The 19,254-nt window shown below is 43.1% G+C and overlaps 1 protein-coding gene across 2 annotated transcripts in view; it reads left to right on the top strand.

Annotated features, from left to right (window-relative positions):
• Positions 1-4,024: 4,024 nt before the first annotated feature.
• crppa (CDP-L-ribitol pyrophosphorylase A) overlaps positions 4,025-19,254 on the top strand; it is a 325,901-nt gene continuing 310,671 nt past the window's right edge. The window contains exon 1 of one of the 2 annotated variants that reach the window (XM_078228170.1): positions 4,025-4,467. In XM_078228170.1, the coding sequence (XP_078084296.1) occupies positions 4,253-4,467 (215 nt within the window). In that variant the 5' untranslated portion in view covers positions 4,025-4,252. The remainder of the gene's footprint in view (positions 4,468-19,254) is intronic. The other variant, XM_078228178.1, reaches the window with a different exon arrangement.

The following is a 19,254-nucleotide window of genomic DNA, read 5'->3' as shown; positions in this document are numbered from 1 at the left end:
AATGTGTATCATTTATATGGAGCTCTGTGATGAACACGTATGCAGTCACAATTACCATGGGCTGCAGGGTGGTGTTTGACCAGATTGGTATTTGCTTCTGTTAACTTCAAATTCTTAATTTTTCTCCCCTCTGAGAAGATCTAGTCCTCACTGCTGCAGAAATGACAGAACCACCTCACTCTATTTTAGTCATATAGCTTGAGTGAAAGGCACCTCATTCTTAAGTTGTTCACATTGACACATGGGTTGGATTTAACAGAAACCTCCAATGGGCACACAGAGCCTCCCCAAAAGGAGGTACCCTTGCTTCCTACCTGACAACATCCCATGCATTCAAAGCTAAAGAGGGAGTTGTTATAATCACAGCAGATGGTATTTGCTGAGCAAGCCAGGGCCCGGAGGGAAAATGTCTGACTGAGCATAACCCTTTTTTTGTATTTTGAGCTGTCAATGGAACACACATTACCATTTCTTGGCGCCTTCAATGCAATATTTCGTTCATAAAGAGGAAGGGGTTCAATTCTTTAAATGTTATGCTAGTGTGGGATGCACAAATGAAGATCCTCAGTGTAAATGCAGACACCCAGGGAAGTGTCCATGACTCATTTGTCCTTGCAAACTCAATGTTCCACCATGATAACATAACTGGGAGTTACACAGGGTGATAAGGGATATCCACTGAGAACATCGATTTAAGACACCATTCCGGAGGACCAACAGTGAAGCACAGGAGTGTTACAATTGCGCGTACGTCGCAATATGTCAAGTGGTGGAGAGGACAATTAGTGTTTTGATGCCTGGACAGGTCAGGGGGCACATTATAGAATGCACGGGAGATAGTCACAAAAATTGTTGTGTGTTGTGCATTGCACAACTTTGCCCTTCAGAATGGACCGATCATTTACTTGGAAGATGACTTGCCACCAGAAAGGGAGGAGCTGGAGAAGAGTAATATGGAGCCTGATGAAGACATACCTCCTGGGAAGCCCAGGCTCCAGATGATGCAAGGACTGTTTGAGATCACCTGGCAGCTGCTACTTTTGGACATAGAGCTTGTAAAATTAACAATGGATATGTCCAAACCTCTCTCCCTATTTACAAAAGGTTAACAAAGTTGAGTTAAAGTAAAAAATTAATTCATTGATCGTTGTGTTAAAGTGAAAAAATATATTTTATTGCAACAAATTTGGAAACTTTGAGGTAATTACTAAACAAAATGTCATACTGCACCTGCTGAAGTTAAACGTTAAGTTAGATGTTAACATGGTTTCAAAGTTTTGTATTTATAACATTATTTTTGTTCACAAATATTTTCCATTAAACTTTACAAACTTGTACAAATGTTTTATTGAAACATCAAAACAAAACATCTAACAATGAGATAGCATAATTTAAGTAAACAAGGCAGAAGTATCCAAATCACGATCCCAGAAGTTCTGACTTCTCTTCTTCCCAACTATGTTTTCAGTATTCTAAATTAAGACATGAACACTTAAGCATGCCACACGTAAAGTTATGTAATAATATAATGTAGATTTAAACAGTAGTTTCAGAGATTTAAAACAAATAACAAAACCCATGTTCACTTATAAACAATAATCATCTTCAAGCATATAAAAGATACTTTAAAAGAACCAATAATAACATTGCCTGTTTAAAAGAACAAAAAAGATTTTAAAAAACCATTGACATACCTTTATAATAGCCATGAAACCTGTTGCTTGCTCTCTTCAATACAAACCTTTTGTTTAAATCCCTGACCTCAATGGGCATTCCCTTAGATCTCCTGTCACAAGGGGGTGTGGCTTCATTCAAACTGTACCCCGCTGGGGCCTGCGCAGATCTTCTTGATGTTCTTGATCTGCTCGGATGAGGAGGATCGCAACAGACACCTCCAGACGCTGAAAGATGCCCTCATAAGAACAGGATATGGCGCTAGACTCATTGATCAACAGTTCCAACGTGCCACAGTGAAAAACCGCACCGACCTCCTCAGAAGACAAACACGGGACACAGTGGACAGAGTACCCTTCGTTGTCCAGTACTTCCCCGGAGCGGAGAAGCTACGGCATCTCCTCCGGAGCCTTCAACATGTCATTGATGAAGATGAACATCTCGCCAAGGCCATCCCCACACCCCCACTTCTTGCCTTCAAACAACCGCACAACCTCAAACAGACCATTGTCCGCAGCAAACTACCCAGCCTTCAGGAGAACAGTGACCAAGACACCACACAACCCTGCCACAGCAACCTCTGCAAGACGTGCCGGATCATCGACACAGATGCCATCATCTCACGTGAGAACACCATCCACCAGGTACACGGTACATTCTCTTGCAACTCGGCCAACGTTGTCTACCTGATACGCTGCAAGAAAGGATGTCCCGAGGCATGGTACATTGGGGAAACTATGCAGACGCTGCGACAACGGATGAATGAACACCGCTCGACAATCACCAGGCAAGACTGTTCTCTTCCTGTTGGGGAGCACTTCAGCGGTCACGGGCATTCGGCCTCTGATATTCGGGTAAGCGTTCTCCAAGGCGGCCTTCGCGACACATGACAGCGCAGAGTCGCTGAGCAGAAACTGATAGCCAAGTTCCGCACACACAAGGACGGCCTCAACCGGGATATTGGGTTTATGTCACACTATTTGTAACTCCCACAGTTGCGTGGACCTGCAGAGTTTCACTGGCTGTCTTGTCTGGAGACAATACACATCTTTTTAGCCTGTCTTGATGCTCTCTCCACTCCCATTGTTTTGTTTCTTAAAGACTGGATTAGTTGTAAGTATTCGCATTCCAACCATTATTCATGTAAATTGAGTCTGTGTCTTTATAAGTTCTGTTTGTGAACAGAATTCCCACTCACCTGAAGAAGGGGCTTAGAGCCTCGAAAGCTTGTGTGGCTTTTGCTACCAAATAAACCTGTTGGACTTTAACCTGGTGTTGTTAAACTTCTTACTGTGTTTACCCCAGTCCAACGCCGGCATCTCCACATCAGATCTTCTTGACACAGGCCCGAGGTCACTGCTGTGATTGGAAAGTTCTTCCATGATTTTTGAACACTGGTAAGTGGGCATTTTTTAAAAACTTAGTATCAGCGAGCCATGGCTTCCCGCCGATACATGCAAGTTATAGGCCAATATTTGGAGTTTGTACGATCCTTCTTTAGGACTAAAGAGAGGGAAAAATGTGCTTATATATAAGGGGGTGGAACAGTGATCAGTGGGAGAGATTACAATGAATATGTAGTAAAATTTAAGAACAAATGACAGATGGCCCTTGTGGGCGGGTCTACTGTATTCACTGCTCCCAATGCAACCTCCTCGACGTTGGCCAGACTAAACACATTCGCTTAGCCCACAAGCGAGACCAACCTCCCTGTTGCTTGCCATTTCAACTCAGCACCTTGCCCTCATGCCCACACGTCTGTTTTTGGCCTGCTGAAATGTTCCAGTGAAGCCCAATGCAAGCTGGAGGAACAGCACCTCCTTCCGATTCAGCACTTTACAGTTCTTAGGACTCAACATTGAGTTTTATTGATCATTCCCCTCCATCTTTAACTTTTAAATTTATATATCCCTTTATATATTCTTTGTTACTCTGCAAAAACCCACTCTCCCCAACCGGTCCATGTCATTTGTTCTTCAGTTTTGTTGCAACCTCCCCCAAGTCCCACTAATCACTGTTCCACCCTCATATATATATATATATATATATCAAATCACAATTTTCCCCACTTTAGTTCTGAAGGTACTCGAAAAGTTAGCTGTTTTCTCTCCCTATGGATGCTGCCCGACCTGCTGAGTTTTTCTAGCTTTCTCTGTTTCTGTTTCAGATTCCAGCATCCACAGTATTTTACCATTCAAGATCATAACTTGCTGCGTTAAAAAAAATCTCCGCTTTGGTTCATTTCAGTAATGCATGGAAATTAATTCATGTACATTAAAAATGAAAAGTCGCATCCTTCCATCTGAGGTTCAGTTCTGCAGAAGCGGATCTCTGTTGCCCTGTATGTATCCAGTTGGAATCAGCTCCCAATCCCTAACCTGTGCGCGTCTGTCAAAACCCCCCCCAGCCCCGGGCAACTGATTCCACCCTGGAAGAGGCGCCAAACCGGATTTGAAGACTGCCCGCAAGACAGGTTGTAAAGCTCTGCTCTGGGTTCTGCTCCCAAAGCCGCTGCTGCACCGATTTTGCAGGGGGGTTTGCGCGAGTTGCAGTTTATTTTTGTTTTGCTTTCATTTTGATGGCGGAGGCAGCGAGGGATAACTCGCAACTGAATCGGCCTTTGGTTTGCAAGCAGAGCGAGCAGGCCGCTGGGAACCGCCGGCTGGATTTCTCGGTGGCAGCAGTGCTGCCTGCCGGCGGTAGCGGCGAGAGAATGGGGACGGCCACTCCGAAGCAGTTCTGCCCACTCCTGCAGCGGCCACTCATCAGCATCACTCTGGAGCGCTTCGAGAGGTGAGCCACTTCGAACGGTCCCCGGGGATCACACAACGTTCCACTCCCCTCTGACGTCACAATGCCTCCGGGCAAAGACCCGGCAAAGGGCGCAACTTGCAACAAAAAGAGAAAACGCTGGAAAATCTCGGCAGGTCTGGCAGCATCTGTAAGGAGAGAAAAGAGCTGACCTTTCGAGTCCAGATGACCCTTTGTCAAAGCAACTTGCATTTCTATAGCGCCTCTCACCACCCCCACCTTTCACAAAAACATTCATTTTAAACACTTTGTAGCATAGTCACAGCTGCCATGTCGAAAATACTGTAATTGCTTGACTCATACTGGATCTGTTGGAGCTCGGTTGGTAACTCTGTTCCAGCATTGCTGGAGGTTACATTTATGGTTGTCAACTCTGGTTGGACATATTCATAGAATTCCTACAGTGCAGAAGGAGGCCATTCGGCCCATCACGCCTACACTGACAACGAGGCCTGATCCCCGTAACCCCACATATTTACCCTGCTAATCCCCCTGACTTTAAGGGTCAATTTAGCATAGCCAATCAACCTAACCCAGACATGTTTGGACTGTGGGAGGAAACGAGCACCCAGAGGACACCCACACAGACAGTTATCCAAGGCTGGAATTGAATCTGGGTCCCCCGGAGCTGTGAGGCAGCAGTACAAACCACTGTGCTATATTCCTGGAGGTGTCACTACTTTGTCTACTCCCTCCACCTCTACATCCTTGCCCTTGGTGACACAAATTTGCAGGGCATCACCTTCTTATGGCAATCAGAAACCAAGCAGGCTCCCCATTACCTGATTATTCAAAGAAAATCAAAACATAAATCGAAATATAATTTATAACGCTTGATGATTTATTTCTGAGGTTACTCACAGTAGTGACCTGGAAATTAATTCTTAGAGATTCAGGGAATTCAGGAATGGCAGCTCTAGTTTACAAAGTCGTACTGTATAATACTTACAACAAACAGATAGGCCTTTCAGCCCACCAGGTCTCTGCGGATATTTATGTTTATGCTCCACATGAACCACATATTCATATATCATGCTGCTTTCTCCCTCATGTATTTATCTAGCTTCCCCTTAAATGCATCAATGATCATGTGGCATTTTAACCACACCATAACTGACCACGTGATGGCTGAGGACATGAGACCTGATGGCATTACTTCTACAAATGCTATTACATTTACCTTTATAAAGATTGGGTTCCCTGTAGTTGAATATCTTTCTTTATGATTTTGTGGCTGTTGTGTGAATAGCTCCAAAATCCAGGAAGCCACCGAGAGTAGGGAAATATGAAATCCGAGAGGTTGCAAAAAAAGGGTGGAGGAGCGGTTTGCAAATGGAAAACTGGCTTGGGAGGAACTTCAACTCTATCAGTAACTAATGGTAACACACTGAAATTGCACAAATAATAAATAGTATACAGATACCACTCATTTCCCTTATGACCAACAGTAATAACGTTAACTCACTGATGGTTGATATGTAACTGGCATTAATAGGTGGAATACCCTGAAATCCAACCTGTAACTCAGTAATCCTAGAAGCAACTAAGCTCCTCTATGGAACCATAGCCCCAGCTCCCTAAAGTGCAGTGCAGGCTCTCCTGTTAAGTTCACTGTCAATAGACTTAACTCTCTCCCTATCTCCTTAAACTCTGTTTGAATTCAGATTCTGCATGAAGGTGTCAACTCTGAACTAGGAACCTCATTCAGGCCTGGCCGTTACAGGCCAACATGAAATCATTGAAAAATTACACAAAGAATTGTAGATTCTGTGTTTGGGTCACTTTTTACAGGACACATCGTCCTAAACTTAGCTCAGTGCCAAAAATTCTAAACCACTCGCAGGACTCAGTCTAGAGAAAGGAGATTTTGCATAGAGCAATAGAAATTAGAGCACAGGAGAAAGCCATTTGACGAGTGTACCTCATTCCTACCATTTTTTAAAATAGACATCTTTTCCAAATATTTATTGTCTTTCCTTTTAAATTAAGCTTGAGTTACTACCTAAATACCACACGTGGTGAAGGATTCCACCGTGTCATAGCCCTCAGTTCAAAAATCTCCCCTTGTGGTTTTCCCACTGAGAATCCTTGGTTTCAGTCCCCAGTTTCTCAGTTCTGTAATTGCAGAAACAATCTTTTACTATTGACTTACAGGTTTCACTCACCCCTTTTCTGGCTGCTCCGCTGTCTAGGACACTCTGACTCACCATGTTGATGTTGTTGTGCCCAGTACTGTAGAAAATAGGTTTTCATTAAAATGTTTAAGATATGCCTTTTGTTTTAGTAGCTAAATATATCTTCAGTAACTGTGCTGTAGACAATCGAAGAAGTTTCTGAAATTGAACTCAACGTTCTTAGGTAATAAAGGGGAAAATATCAATCAGATTTTATGCCGCTTTTGCCATATTTAGGCCTCTGATTGAAAGTGTGCTTGAATGTTGGGCAGAATTGGATCACCTGTGATGTTGGTACTCTCCATCCAGGTAAAATAGTCTGCTGGCACTTGGGATGGAATTTTTCCTTCCCGTCTGCCACGGGAATCGTAATGGGCGGGACACGGATCATGCAAAGGTCCATTGACCTCGGGTGGGATTTTCTGGCTTTGGGGCGAGCGTGGCTGGAAAATCCCACCCTTGGAGTATATGTTTATGCATAAAGAATAGCAACATTGGTGAGTTCTTGGGTCATTGCTGGAGTTAGTAGAGTTCAGTATTATGGGATCTTTAGCAGCATAGGGGAGAAAAGATGATAACATTGGGGGAAAAAAATTACTCACCAATTTTCTATCTGCCATTTTTCTCCTGAAAGTATTGCCTCCTCACTGGAAATCTTCCTTATTTAATCCTTGGCATTAAGTATTGGATTACTACTAGTGATATTTCAGCATTAGGAACTGCAATAACTTATATTTATGGTTACAACCAGATGAAGAAGGGTTGAATGGCTTCCTTTGTTGCCCTCTCCTCATTTGACTGCAGCAAGTTTTTTTTTGTTTGCGAAGGATACACTTGCCAATTCAGTGAGTGCAGAACTGTTTACGTGCTAGGGTCATAAAAGGATATTGGTATCCAGCAGGACAGGTTTTCTTGAGTTCAATAGAGAAAAGATGTTGGTTTTATTTTACTAAACCGATCTAAATAAAATAATAAAATGTGCATACACATGCACAGACACAGAAACATTACCGAGTGGGGAAGGATAAGTTGGCCAAATGAATGTAGATAAAAAAAAGTTAGAGTATCCAGTCTGTAGTTTGGTGACTTAGTTGCTATCAGGCTGAATTTGATGGTCTTGATGCTTGCAATTTAACGATATAGATGACTGAGTTGGTTGTTTTTCGGGAGGCAATAGTGCTGGGTTGGATTTTTTAAAGAAATTCCTTTGGGTTCTTTTAAGACATCCCAGATGATCAGTCAGCAAACAGGACTTGAAGCTTCCCAGGTGAGTTAGAGAAAGGAGGAGACAAAAGTGTTAGGTCTTCTTCCTAAGCTGCTTGTCCTCAGTTCTGCTGCTGAGAAGACATGTGCTTAAATCATACAAACAGTTGGCTTGCCATATGATGTTCATTCTCCAAATCCCAGCAGTATTCAAATAAATTACATTGTCCATGTATTTCAAAGACGTCTTGATTCACTTATGTTTGGAAACTAACTTTGCCAGGGTTCCATTGTCTAAGCGATTAGTCTTAATGGCCCATCTCCAACACTTGAATACCTCAGGTGATCATCATAGATGCTTTGTTAATGAATCGGGAGATGTGAGTCCTGTACATTCCCCTGAAGTCATGTCTTTGATGAGTTTTGCAGACAGACTGACTCCACTCCAATGTATTGGAATGTGGAATGTATAGGAATGGAAATTGGGTTTGGCCATTTCAAAGTCATTTTTTAAAAATTCAATTAGGATTTCCAGCCAATGGATTAAAATCATTATTTGACATAAAGCATTTCTTGTTGACATTACAGAGTGCCTTTAACATAATGAAACATCTCAAGGTGTTTCACAGGGACATTATAAAACAACGTAACACTGAACCACATAAGGAGCTAATAGGTCAAATGACCAAAAGCTTGGTCAAAGAGGTAGGTGCTAAGGAGTGTCTTAAAGGAGCAAAGCGAGATAGAGAGGCGGAGAGGCGCAGGGAGGGATTTCCAGAGCTTGGGACCTCGGCTGCTGGAGGCACAGCCATCAGTGCTGGGGCAATATAATTGGGAATGCACAAGAGGCCAGAATTAGAGGAGCACAGATACTTTAGGGTGTTGTTGGGCTGGATGAGATTATAGTTAGATGGGGGCAAGAGCACAGAGAGATTTAAAAACAATGAAGAACATTTTTAAATCAAAATGTTGCTTGACTTGGAGCCAAAGTATGTTAGCCAGCGTACAGGTGATAAAGGAACCGGAGTTCCCGTGAGTTAAGTCATGGGCAGCAGAGTTTACAAAGGGTAGAATGTGGGAGAGCAGCCAGGAGTGTGTTGGAATAGTCAAGTTCAGATGTAACGTGAGCATAAATTAGGGTTTCAGCAGCAGATGAGCTGAGACGGGGCAAAGTTGGTGATGTTTCGGAGGTGGAGACAGTCTTAGTGAAGTCATGAATATGAGGTCAGAAGCTAAATGTGATATTAAAATTGCAAATAGACTGACCTCATCTCAGATTTGTGCCAGGGAGAGATAAATTCAGTAGCTAGGGAACAGAGTTTGAAGCAGGGCCCAAAAACAATGGTTTCCCCTTTCCAATATTTAATTGGAGGAAATTTCTGCACATCCAGTGCTGGATGTCAAATTAGCAGTTTGATAATTTAGCAACGATGGCTGAGGCGAGAAAGATGGTGTTGAGGCGGAGCTAGGTGCTGTCAGTATACATGTGAAAATTAATGCTGTGCCTTTGGACGATGTTACTGAGAGGTAGCATATAGATGCGAAATAGGAATAGAAAATCCAAGCGCAAACAAAATAAATATAATTTATTGGTCTATGTGGTTAAAGGTCTCAAGCTAATTGTGATTTTCAAAGAAGAATGTTTTAGTTGTGCTATAGAGCATTATAGTAAGCATCTTCCTGTTTGAATGTATATACTGATATCTTTAGCAGGTATGAGCATGCGCGAGTGACATTGTCAGCAGTGCATGTTTTTTGTGGGTTTAGTTTCACCACGAGGGACCTGTGTAACTTGCTGCCTCCAGTTCTGAGTCCATGTTGTACTGGATTTTAATATTATTTTGTACGTAAGGCAGATGGAATATCACAACATGTTTGACTACCTTTTTGTGGCCAACGTTTTGGCAACAAGGAGAAAACGGCAAAATAAAACGAAAAGAAAAGTTCAGCTTTGACAAAGAGTCATCTGGACTCGGAACGTCAGCTCTTTTCTCTCCTTACAGATGCTGCCAGACCTACTGAGATTTTTCAGCATTTTCTCTTTTGGTTTCAGATTCCAGCATCCACAGTAATTTGTTTTTATTGATTAGAAAAGTTCACTGTTCAGCATGGCGCTGCAAACATTTGCACAATGAGTAGTTTGCAACATGGGTGGCGGCTGAGGGCTCTCAGCAGTGGGTTTGTGAGTTGACCAACAAAAAACAGATTAGAGCACATGATCTTTTTTGGGACTACCAATGAGTTTGTGGAAGAGAACGAGGGTTGGACTGAATATGTGGAAAGATGGAACACTTTTTTTGGCAAATGGAATTGCAGATGTAACTAAAAAGCGCTCAATTCTCCTGAGTGTGCATGGGGCAAAGACCTACAAGATAGTGAGAAATTTAGCAACACCATGGAAACTGGAGGCCATTCCATATGTGGATTTAGTTGCACTCATTCAGAATCACCACAACCCTGAATCCTCAATGATTGTCCAGCATTTCAATTTCCATAGTCATTTTTGGAAGATGGAATAGTCTGCAGCTAACTTTGTTCCTGAATTAAGACAACTCTCTGAACAGGGGCGGCGCAGTGGTTAGCACTGCTACCTCACAGTGCTAGGGACCCGGGTTCAATTCCGGCCTTGGGTCACTGTCTGTGTGAAATTTGCACATTCTCCCTGTGTCTGCGTGGATTTCCATTGGGTGCTCCGATTTCTGCCCACAGTCCAAAAATGTGCGGGTTAGGTTGATTGGCCATGATAAATTGACCCTAGTGTCAGGGGTTTAGCAGGATAAATATGTGCGGTTACGGGAATAGGGCCTGGGTGGGATTGTGGTTGGTGCAGACTTGATGGGCCGAACAGCCTCCTTCTGCACTAGGGATTCTAATGTGAATCTGGAGCAGTATTGGAGGACATGTTCCGGGAAAGAGGCATTAATGAGGACAACATTCAGTGTCATTTGTTGGGAGAAGACACATTGGCTTTCAAGAAGGCTCTAGAAATTTCTCAGGGCATGGAAATGGCTGCCAGCAATGCAAAAGATATTCAAAAGGTCAGTGGTGGTGCACTAGCAGGCAGAGTGCATCAAGTAAAGAAAGAGGCTGCAATCAAAAAGGTGAAAGCAGGAATGTTTCAGATCTGGAAGGGCACATTGCAAATTTACAAATCTTTGCAAATTTATCGATGCTGTTTGTCACTGTTGCAGGGGTGCTAAGAGCAATTTGAAGGTTGAGAAGGGAAATTCCAATTTGAAAATGTCCCAGTCACCTCGGCATCACCTGGAAAGCTAAGAGCAGGCAGAGGAACACTCTTACAATATGTTTAATGTGGGTGAGGGGCGTGCAGAGCTTATCTATGCTACAGTGGAGGTTGATGGAAAACAAATCAAGGTGGAGGTTGACCGGGGAGTCCCTGCATCTCTAATCAGGGAGGAGCCCTACAGGAAGACCTGGGGCTCTAAGCCGGTGCAAGCCCTCACTTAGGCAGGAATCCAGCTTCGGATGTAGACCAGAGAGGCTTGGGGCACCATAGGTGGATATTGCATGCAACAGCCAAGAAGCAAAAGCAAGGCTCCTAGTGGTAAAAGAGAATGGACCTAGTTTACTAGGATGTGATTCGCTCAGTAAAATTCTGTTAAACTGGGGTGAGGTTAAGCACACACAGATCACAGAGGATGCCATTCAGAAATATACTGGGGTTTTCAAATATGAACTGGATAAATTGTGTGGCACAACAGTTAAGTTGTTCATAGATCCTCCGGCTACTCCTCGCTTTTTCAAACCCAAGCCAGTGTCCTACACCATGAAAGGTAAAGTGGAGGAGGAGGTAGAGCGGCTGCAGAGGCTTGGAATCATTGAGCCCATTCAGGAGTCTTGTTGGGCAGCTACAATTGTTCCTGTTGTTAAATGTGATGATACAAAGCGCATGTGTGAGGATTACAAGTTTACCATTAATCAGGTCTCCGAGCTGGATGCTTATGCATTGCCGCGGGTGGAAGATCTGGTTCAACCTTTGCAGAAGGCAAGGGATTCTCAAAACTTGAGATGAGCCACACTGACCAGCAACTTTTGTTAGAGGAGGACTCAAAACAATATGTCACAATCAGCACTCACAAGGGTTTGTTCAAATATAACCGTCTGGCTTTTGTGGTGTCCGGCAATCCAGTGATTTTTTGGAGGACAATGGACAATCTGTTCCAGGGGATTCCTCATGGAACAGTTTACTTGCACAATATCCTGATCACAAGGAAAACTGAGGAGGAGCACCTCAGCAACTTGGGTGAAGTGTTAAAGAGGCAGGGCTGTGTCTGAAGCATAGCAAGTGCATCTTCCAGGCACAGCGTGTGGATTATTTGAGTCACAAAATCACAGTGCAGGGTCTGTCCCCAGTGGAAGATTAAGTTAGAGCTATCAAGGAAACTCCAAGCCTCAGAACTGTGTCCGAACTCAGGTCATTTCTGGGCATGGTAAATTATTACAGGAAGTTTCTGCCACAACTTTCAGCAGCGTTGGCACCACTATATCTGTTGCTCCATAAAGAGACTCAATGGAAATGGGGCCAGCACAAAAGAAAGCTTTCAAGGATATGAAAGTGCTACTACAATCAGTTAATCTGCTCGTTCACTTTGATCAAGACAGGGAACCAATTCTGTCATGTGATACCCTGCCCTACGGTGTTGAGGCAGTACTCTCTCATCTGAGGTAGGATGGGTTTTGCATCACCCATGTTGACAACAGCTGAGAAGGGATATTCTCAGTTAGACAAGGAAGGTCTGGCCATCATCTTTGCTGTGAAACAGTTTCATCAGTACCTTTATGGTTGTTCATTCACCATATGTACTGACCACAAGCCATTGATACGTTTTTTCAGTGAATCCAAATGTTTTCTCCCATGGCCTTGGCGAGAATACAGCACTGGGCTCTCATATTGTCAGCCTACCAGTACAACATTGTGTACAAGGCAGGGAAGGACAATGCAAACACAGGTGCCGTGAGTCTGCTTGCTTGAGAGACTTTCACGTTCTCCACTCAATACTAAACAGATTAACCAGTGGATAGACCAAGACCCTGTTCTATCTCAGGTGAAGAGATTCCTTATGTAGAGATGGCCTATGGCTATACGGGATGATGAATCGAGACCATCTGCAAAACAGAAAAATGAGCTGCATGTGCAGGATGGTTGTATCCTTTGGGGTTCCAGAATAGTTGTCCCACCCTCTTGTCATTCACAAGCCTTGGATGAAGTTTATGAGACACACCCAGGTGCCTCCCGAATGAAAAGTTTAGCACGGTTGTATGTTTGGTGGCCTAATATGGATCAGGACTTGGAGAATAAGGTGAAATCCTATTCTGTGTATCAGATAAACCAGAAGATGGTGCCACCAGCACCACTACATCCATAGGTGGCCTGATCGTTCATGGTCTAGACTTCATGTGGACTTTGTAGGGCCTTTTATGGGTCATATGTTTCTAGTCATTCTGGATATGTTTAGAAATACACATCATGAGTAACATCACAGCTCTCATTACAATAGAGAACTTAGGATAAAGAAGCTACGGTAACATTTTACAAATTATGGCTTACCAGCTTCTCTCGTTTCTGATAATGTACAACATTTATGAGTGACTTGTTCCAAGAGTTTATGTAAAGGAATGGTCTGCACCTTTTCATCCAGCTTCAAATGGTTTAGCAGAGCGAACTGTTCAGATACTGAAAGAAGGATTGAGGAGAGTGGCAGGTAATAAATTGGGAGCGAAGCTCTCACAGTTCTTGTTCCAGTATCGTATCACACCACAAACAATGACAGGTCTCTCACTGGCTGAAATGCTGATGGGTAGAAAGCCAAAGTCTCATCTGGATCTGCTACATCCAAATGTCAAAGCAAGAGTGGGAAAGAGACAGGAAAAGCAATAGAAGAGGCATGACTTCCATACTAGGGAGAGACATTTCAATCCAAATGATTGTGTCTATGTAAGGAAATTTGGCACTAAACAATGTTGGCCACCTGGAGTCATTCTCAGCCAACGTGGTCCAGTATCTTTAGTAGTGAAACTAACTAATGGAAGAGTCATCCACAAATACCAGGATCACATTTGTTTGTACCATGATTCTGAGATAACCGAATTTCACATCACACGGTGAAGGAAATGCTGCCGTGGAATCTCAACAGGAATGGTTCCAGACGTATAGGGGCATCCAGAGGACTCTGCTTCAGGAGAGGATGAGAAGCGTTCATGCACAGATACTCAACCTACTTGTGCCTCCATAAGTCCAGCTCCATTGAAACAAGCCTCACCAGTGTCTTTGGAGTCACCAGTGGTACTGCGCAGGTCACACCGTAGTTGCAAAGCTCCAGAAAGACTGATGTATAATTGAGATATTAGTTTCATTTTGCTTTTCCTTAAAGGGGATTGAAATTAAGCGGGGAAAGGTTGGAGGAGGGGGGGAATGATTCTAGAATGTTATAGGAAGCATCTTCCTATCTGAATGTATATACCGATGTCTTTAGTGGATATGAGCATATGCAGGTGACACCATCGGTAGTGCAGGTTTTCGCAGGTTTAGTTTTACCATGAGGGACCTATGTAACTGGCTGTCTCCAGTTCTGTATCCATGCTGTACTGTATTTCAATCTTTTTATAAGTAGATTGAATATCACAACGCGTTCGATGATCTTTTATGGCCAAGTTACCACAAGAAAGGTAAGTCTCTTATATAGCACCTTTCAGAACCTCAGGACTGCTCAAAGTATTTTACAACTAACAAAATGCCTTTGAAGTGTCGTCACTGTTATAATGTAAGATAATCTTATGGACTAGGGAAGCAATGACTGAATTCAGCACGTGATATATCTGGTATGCAAGACAAGGTTAAAGTAAAAGATTTAAATGAAATGAAAGATGATGGAAGGAAGGTCATTGATGAACCAGTTTCATCAATGACTATCTTTCCATCATAAGGGCTGAAGTGGGGGTGATTGCTGAGGATTGCACAGGATTGCACAATATTCAGCACCATTCGCATCTCCTCAGATACTGAAGCAGTCCATCTCCAATTGCAGCAAGACCTGGCAAGTAACATTCGTGCAACACAAGTGCCAGGCAATGACCAACTTTTTTTAATTCATTCTTCAGAAACAGGCGGTAATGTCTTGGCTACCATGTATTGTCCACCCCTAATTTCCCTTGAGAAGGTGGTCGTGAGCTGCCTTCTTGAAACACTGCAGTCCATGTGCGGTAGGTACACTCACAGTGCTGTTAAGGAGGGAGTTCCTGGATTTTAACCCAGCAACAGTGAAGGAACAACAAGATATTACCAAGACAGGATGTTGAATGGCTTGGAGGGGAATTTCCAGGTGGTAACATTCCCTTGTGTCTGCTGCCTTTGTCCAACAGGAAAGAATTTAACCACCACACCTTGACATTCGATGGCATTACCACTGCTGAATCCCCCATTATCAACATCCTGAATACATGGGAACCTCACCACTTGGAAGTTGCCCACCAAGCCACTCACCATTCTGACTTGGAAATATATCCTTCCCTATCGTTGAATCAAAGTCCTGGAACTCCCTTCCAAACAGCACTGTGCGTGTACCCCTATCATGGTTCAAGAAGGAAGCTCACCATCATCATCTCAAGTACAATTAGGGATAGGCAATAAATGCTGGCCAAGCCAGTGAAGCCCACATCCCATGAATGAATAAAAAAAGAAAAAGATTAAGGGTGCAGTAAAACCTTATGTGACTAAAGTAAAGTTTATTTATTAGTCACAAGTAAGGCTTACATTAACAGTGCAATGAAGTTACTGTGAAATTCCCGTAGTCGCCACAGTCCGGTGTCTGTTCAAGCCAATGCACCTAACCAGCATGCCTTTCAGAATGTGGGAGGAAACCGGAGCAAACCCACGCAGGTACGGGAAGAACGTACAAATTCCACACAGACAATGACCCAAGCCGGGAATTGAACCCGGGTCCCTGGCGCTGTGAAGCAGCAGTGCTAACCACTGTGCTACTGTTTGGTCCAGTTACTTTTGATTAAATGAGTGTGACACTCATGTGTCAGACACATGAACTTTACAACTTTAACTATAAACTGTCTGGAATTGAAGTTAGACACGGGTATTGTAACTTGTGAATTTCTATTCATGATTCATTTTTCGATGCTGATTGTAAGTCCTACTTTGCCAAGATAGTGCTGCTGAGAGATTTTCTTGGTATATTACATATAATTTTGGATGGATTCATAAGAGGGAATATTTTCAAGGACAAATGTCTCCATTGGAGGGAGTGAGAACAACCATCAATCATTCCTACCTGTCGTGGTGTTTTACTCAAGTGTTACATTGATGCTTTATTCATACAATGTTGTGGTTTGCCTCAAAAGTTGAGTACTTTACAGCTACCAGCTTTCAGGGTATATATTTACATACATTGCAGCACTTCAGGTAGTCAACACTGCCTGTTGTAAAATTGCAATGGGATTTATCTGTTTTCATTGCTGTATATTTGAGCCAGGTTGTAACAACCGGGTTAATTTCTTTTTTACGGTCATCTGCTTCCTCTCCTGAGGGTGGTGACTTAGACAGGGATATTTCACTCAAGCGTCGGCAATCAGAGTCCACGTAGAAGTGACTGAACCCTATCTAAACTCTACTTGGCATCAACTCATGCATTTCGCACGGGCTTCATTGGACAACAATTAGAAGCAGGAACGCTGAATTCTCTTTTGCTCCACCTTCCCAGACTAGGGTTGCTGTGGCCAGTTGTATTGCCTCAGGTTATCTGCTTACTCTGAACAGCACCAGTGTGATTTCCTGATGGGAGGAAGTAATAAGACATTTTAAAAGAGACCTATTATGGAGTAAGATTGAAAGTATTAATTCACTTAATCTAAAAAGAATCATTTAAAAAATGATGTGGATTTAGAGAACTAAAATTATTTCAAGCATGCAAAACCATCCATGTGAGAACAGTTTTACCACATTTCAGCGAAGATGAGACATGTGAGAAATGTTGTCTCGTTTCTACTTTTGAAGCTTTTCATTATATTTTTGATGAATTCCATTGATCAATATAAAACTCATGAAGAGTGGTCTGATCTGCTTTAGACATTTGCGTAGGTGATTTGCTGTGTATTTGATTAACACATAGGGCTGGATTTCACAGGAGAAAAGGCACTCCTGAATGGACCAACTTTTAAAAAGCCTGCTGTAGAGTGTATGTGTGGGGTGTGTGTGTGTGTGTGTGACTGTATGTGTATGTGTGTGGGGGGGCGGGGGGGGCATGGGGGGACTCAGTCATGGATGCTGCAAGGAGATGCAGGAAGAAGGGCAGTGATGAGCGGGTGGAGTTAAGTTTCAGACTTTTATGGTGTGGAGAGATTCAAGAGCTGAAGACAAGGAGATCGGGGTTCGGGTTTGGAGGGTAGGTGGGGAGGAACAAAGTGGTGGGGTGACATCTGAGAGGGTCAGGGTGAGCAGAGTGGAGGCATTGTGTTTAAGGCATCTCCTGATCGATGTAGCCCCCTTCTGTCCTGCCTTTTTAAAGAAGCGCTTTCAAAAATGGCATTCACACTATAGCCCGCCAAAAGAAATAGGAACAGGAGTAGGCCAGTCATCCCTGCGACTTTCTCTGCCATTTAATAAGATTATGGCTGATCTAACACTCATGAAGTCAACTTTCCTGCCTTATCTCCCTAACCCTTAATTCCCCTACTGATTAAAAACCTATTGATCTCAGCCTTGAAAATGTTCAAGGATTCGGCCTCCTCAGCTTCCTGGGCTAAAGAATTCCAAAGACTCACCAGTCTTTGAGAGAAGAAAATCTTCCTCAGATCTATCTTAAATGAATAGCCTCTAATGCTGTGACTATGCCCTCTGATTCGGCACTCTCCCATGAGTGTTAATATCCTCCCAACATTACCCTGCCTAACGCCCGAAGAATCTGCAATAATACCTTTACTTTTGTTCTCTAGCCCCCTTGAAATAAAGGTTAGCATTCCACTTGCCTTCCCTATTACCTTCTGCACCTGTATGCTCACTTTCTGAGTTTCATGAACAAGGACCCCCAAGTCCCTTTATGCTACAGTTTTCTGCAGTCTCTCTCCATTTAAATAATAATTTGCTTTCTCATTCTTTCTTCCAAAATGAACAATTTCACATTTTCCCATGTTGAGTTCCATTTGCCAAATTTCTGCCCACTTCACTTAACCTGTCAATATCTCTCTGTAAGATATTTATATCATCCTCTTAATCTGCCTTCTCTTCCACCTTTGCATCATCTGCAAATTTGGCCACACAGTACACTCTCTTCCTACCATCCAAATCATTAATGCACATTGTGAAGAGCTGTGATTGCAGCACTGATCCCTGTGACCCTTCACTGGTTACTGCCTTCCAACCTGAGAAAGACCTCCTTATCACTGCTCACTGTTTTCTCCTCTATCCATACCAGAATATTACCTCCAATACCATGAGCTATCTTACATTGTAGCGTTTTGTGTGGCCCCTTTTCAAATGCCTTTTGAAAATCCAAATATACAACATCGACTGGTTCTCCTCTATCTACTCTGGCTGATCCCTCCTCAAAGAACTCTAGTAAATTTGGCAGATGACAAATGACTTCCTCTACATGAAACCATGGTGACTCTGCTTGATCAGATTTATGGTTTTCCAGCTGCACTGCTGTTCTCTTCTTCGTGGTCGATTCTAATATTTTTCTAAGAACGGAAGTTAGACTAACTTCCGTTCTTAGAAAAATATTAGAATCGACCACTAAGAAGAGAACAGTAGTGCAGCTGGAAAACCATAAATCTGATCAAGCAGAGTCACCATGGTTTCATGTAGAGGAAGTCATTTGTAACTCGCTGCCACTGCCCAACGTTTCATGGCAGTGGAGGCAGGTTGAAGCCCTTAATTGCTAGTTAATTCACCAATTAAAGACCTCAGTAGGTCTAAGGGTGGGTGACTTACCCACAACCACCCCTCCTTCCTCGCTGCCCCCATATTATGGGGAACTGGTTGGGGGTGGGGTGGAGGGAGGTGCACTTAGACACCTGATACATTTTATATACAACCTTGCCAGAAACACACCCAGCAGGGCCATACAATCCAGCCCATAAGGTATTAAATAGAATTTATAGCACAGAGCTCTACTGGTGGTCTGACAGTGTTCATAATCCACACAAATCTCCTCCCAGGCAAACTACCTCCCCACCCTGTCTCTATATCTCTGTTTGCCCTTCTCCCTTGCCAAGCTTCACCTCAGATGTGTCAGTGTAATTTATAGCCACTACTCCACGTGTTGCAACTTTTACCTTCTCGCCATTTTCTATGGATAAAGAAATCACCAAATTCTCTATTTGATCTGTTTTTGGTTATCTTAATATTTCTTCTTCTTGAGTCTGT

The sequence above is a fragment of the Mustelus asterias genome, chromosome 2 (genome assembly GCF_964213995.1).
Source record: "Mustelus asterias chromosome 2, sMusAst1.hap1.1, whole genome shotgun sequence".
Taxonomy (NCBI): Eukaryota; Metazoa; Chordata; class Chondrichthyes; order Carcharhiniformes; family Triakidae; genus Mustelus; species Mustelus asterias.
This window is presented reverse-complemented; position numbering and strand designations above follow the sequence as displayed.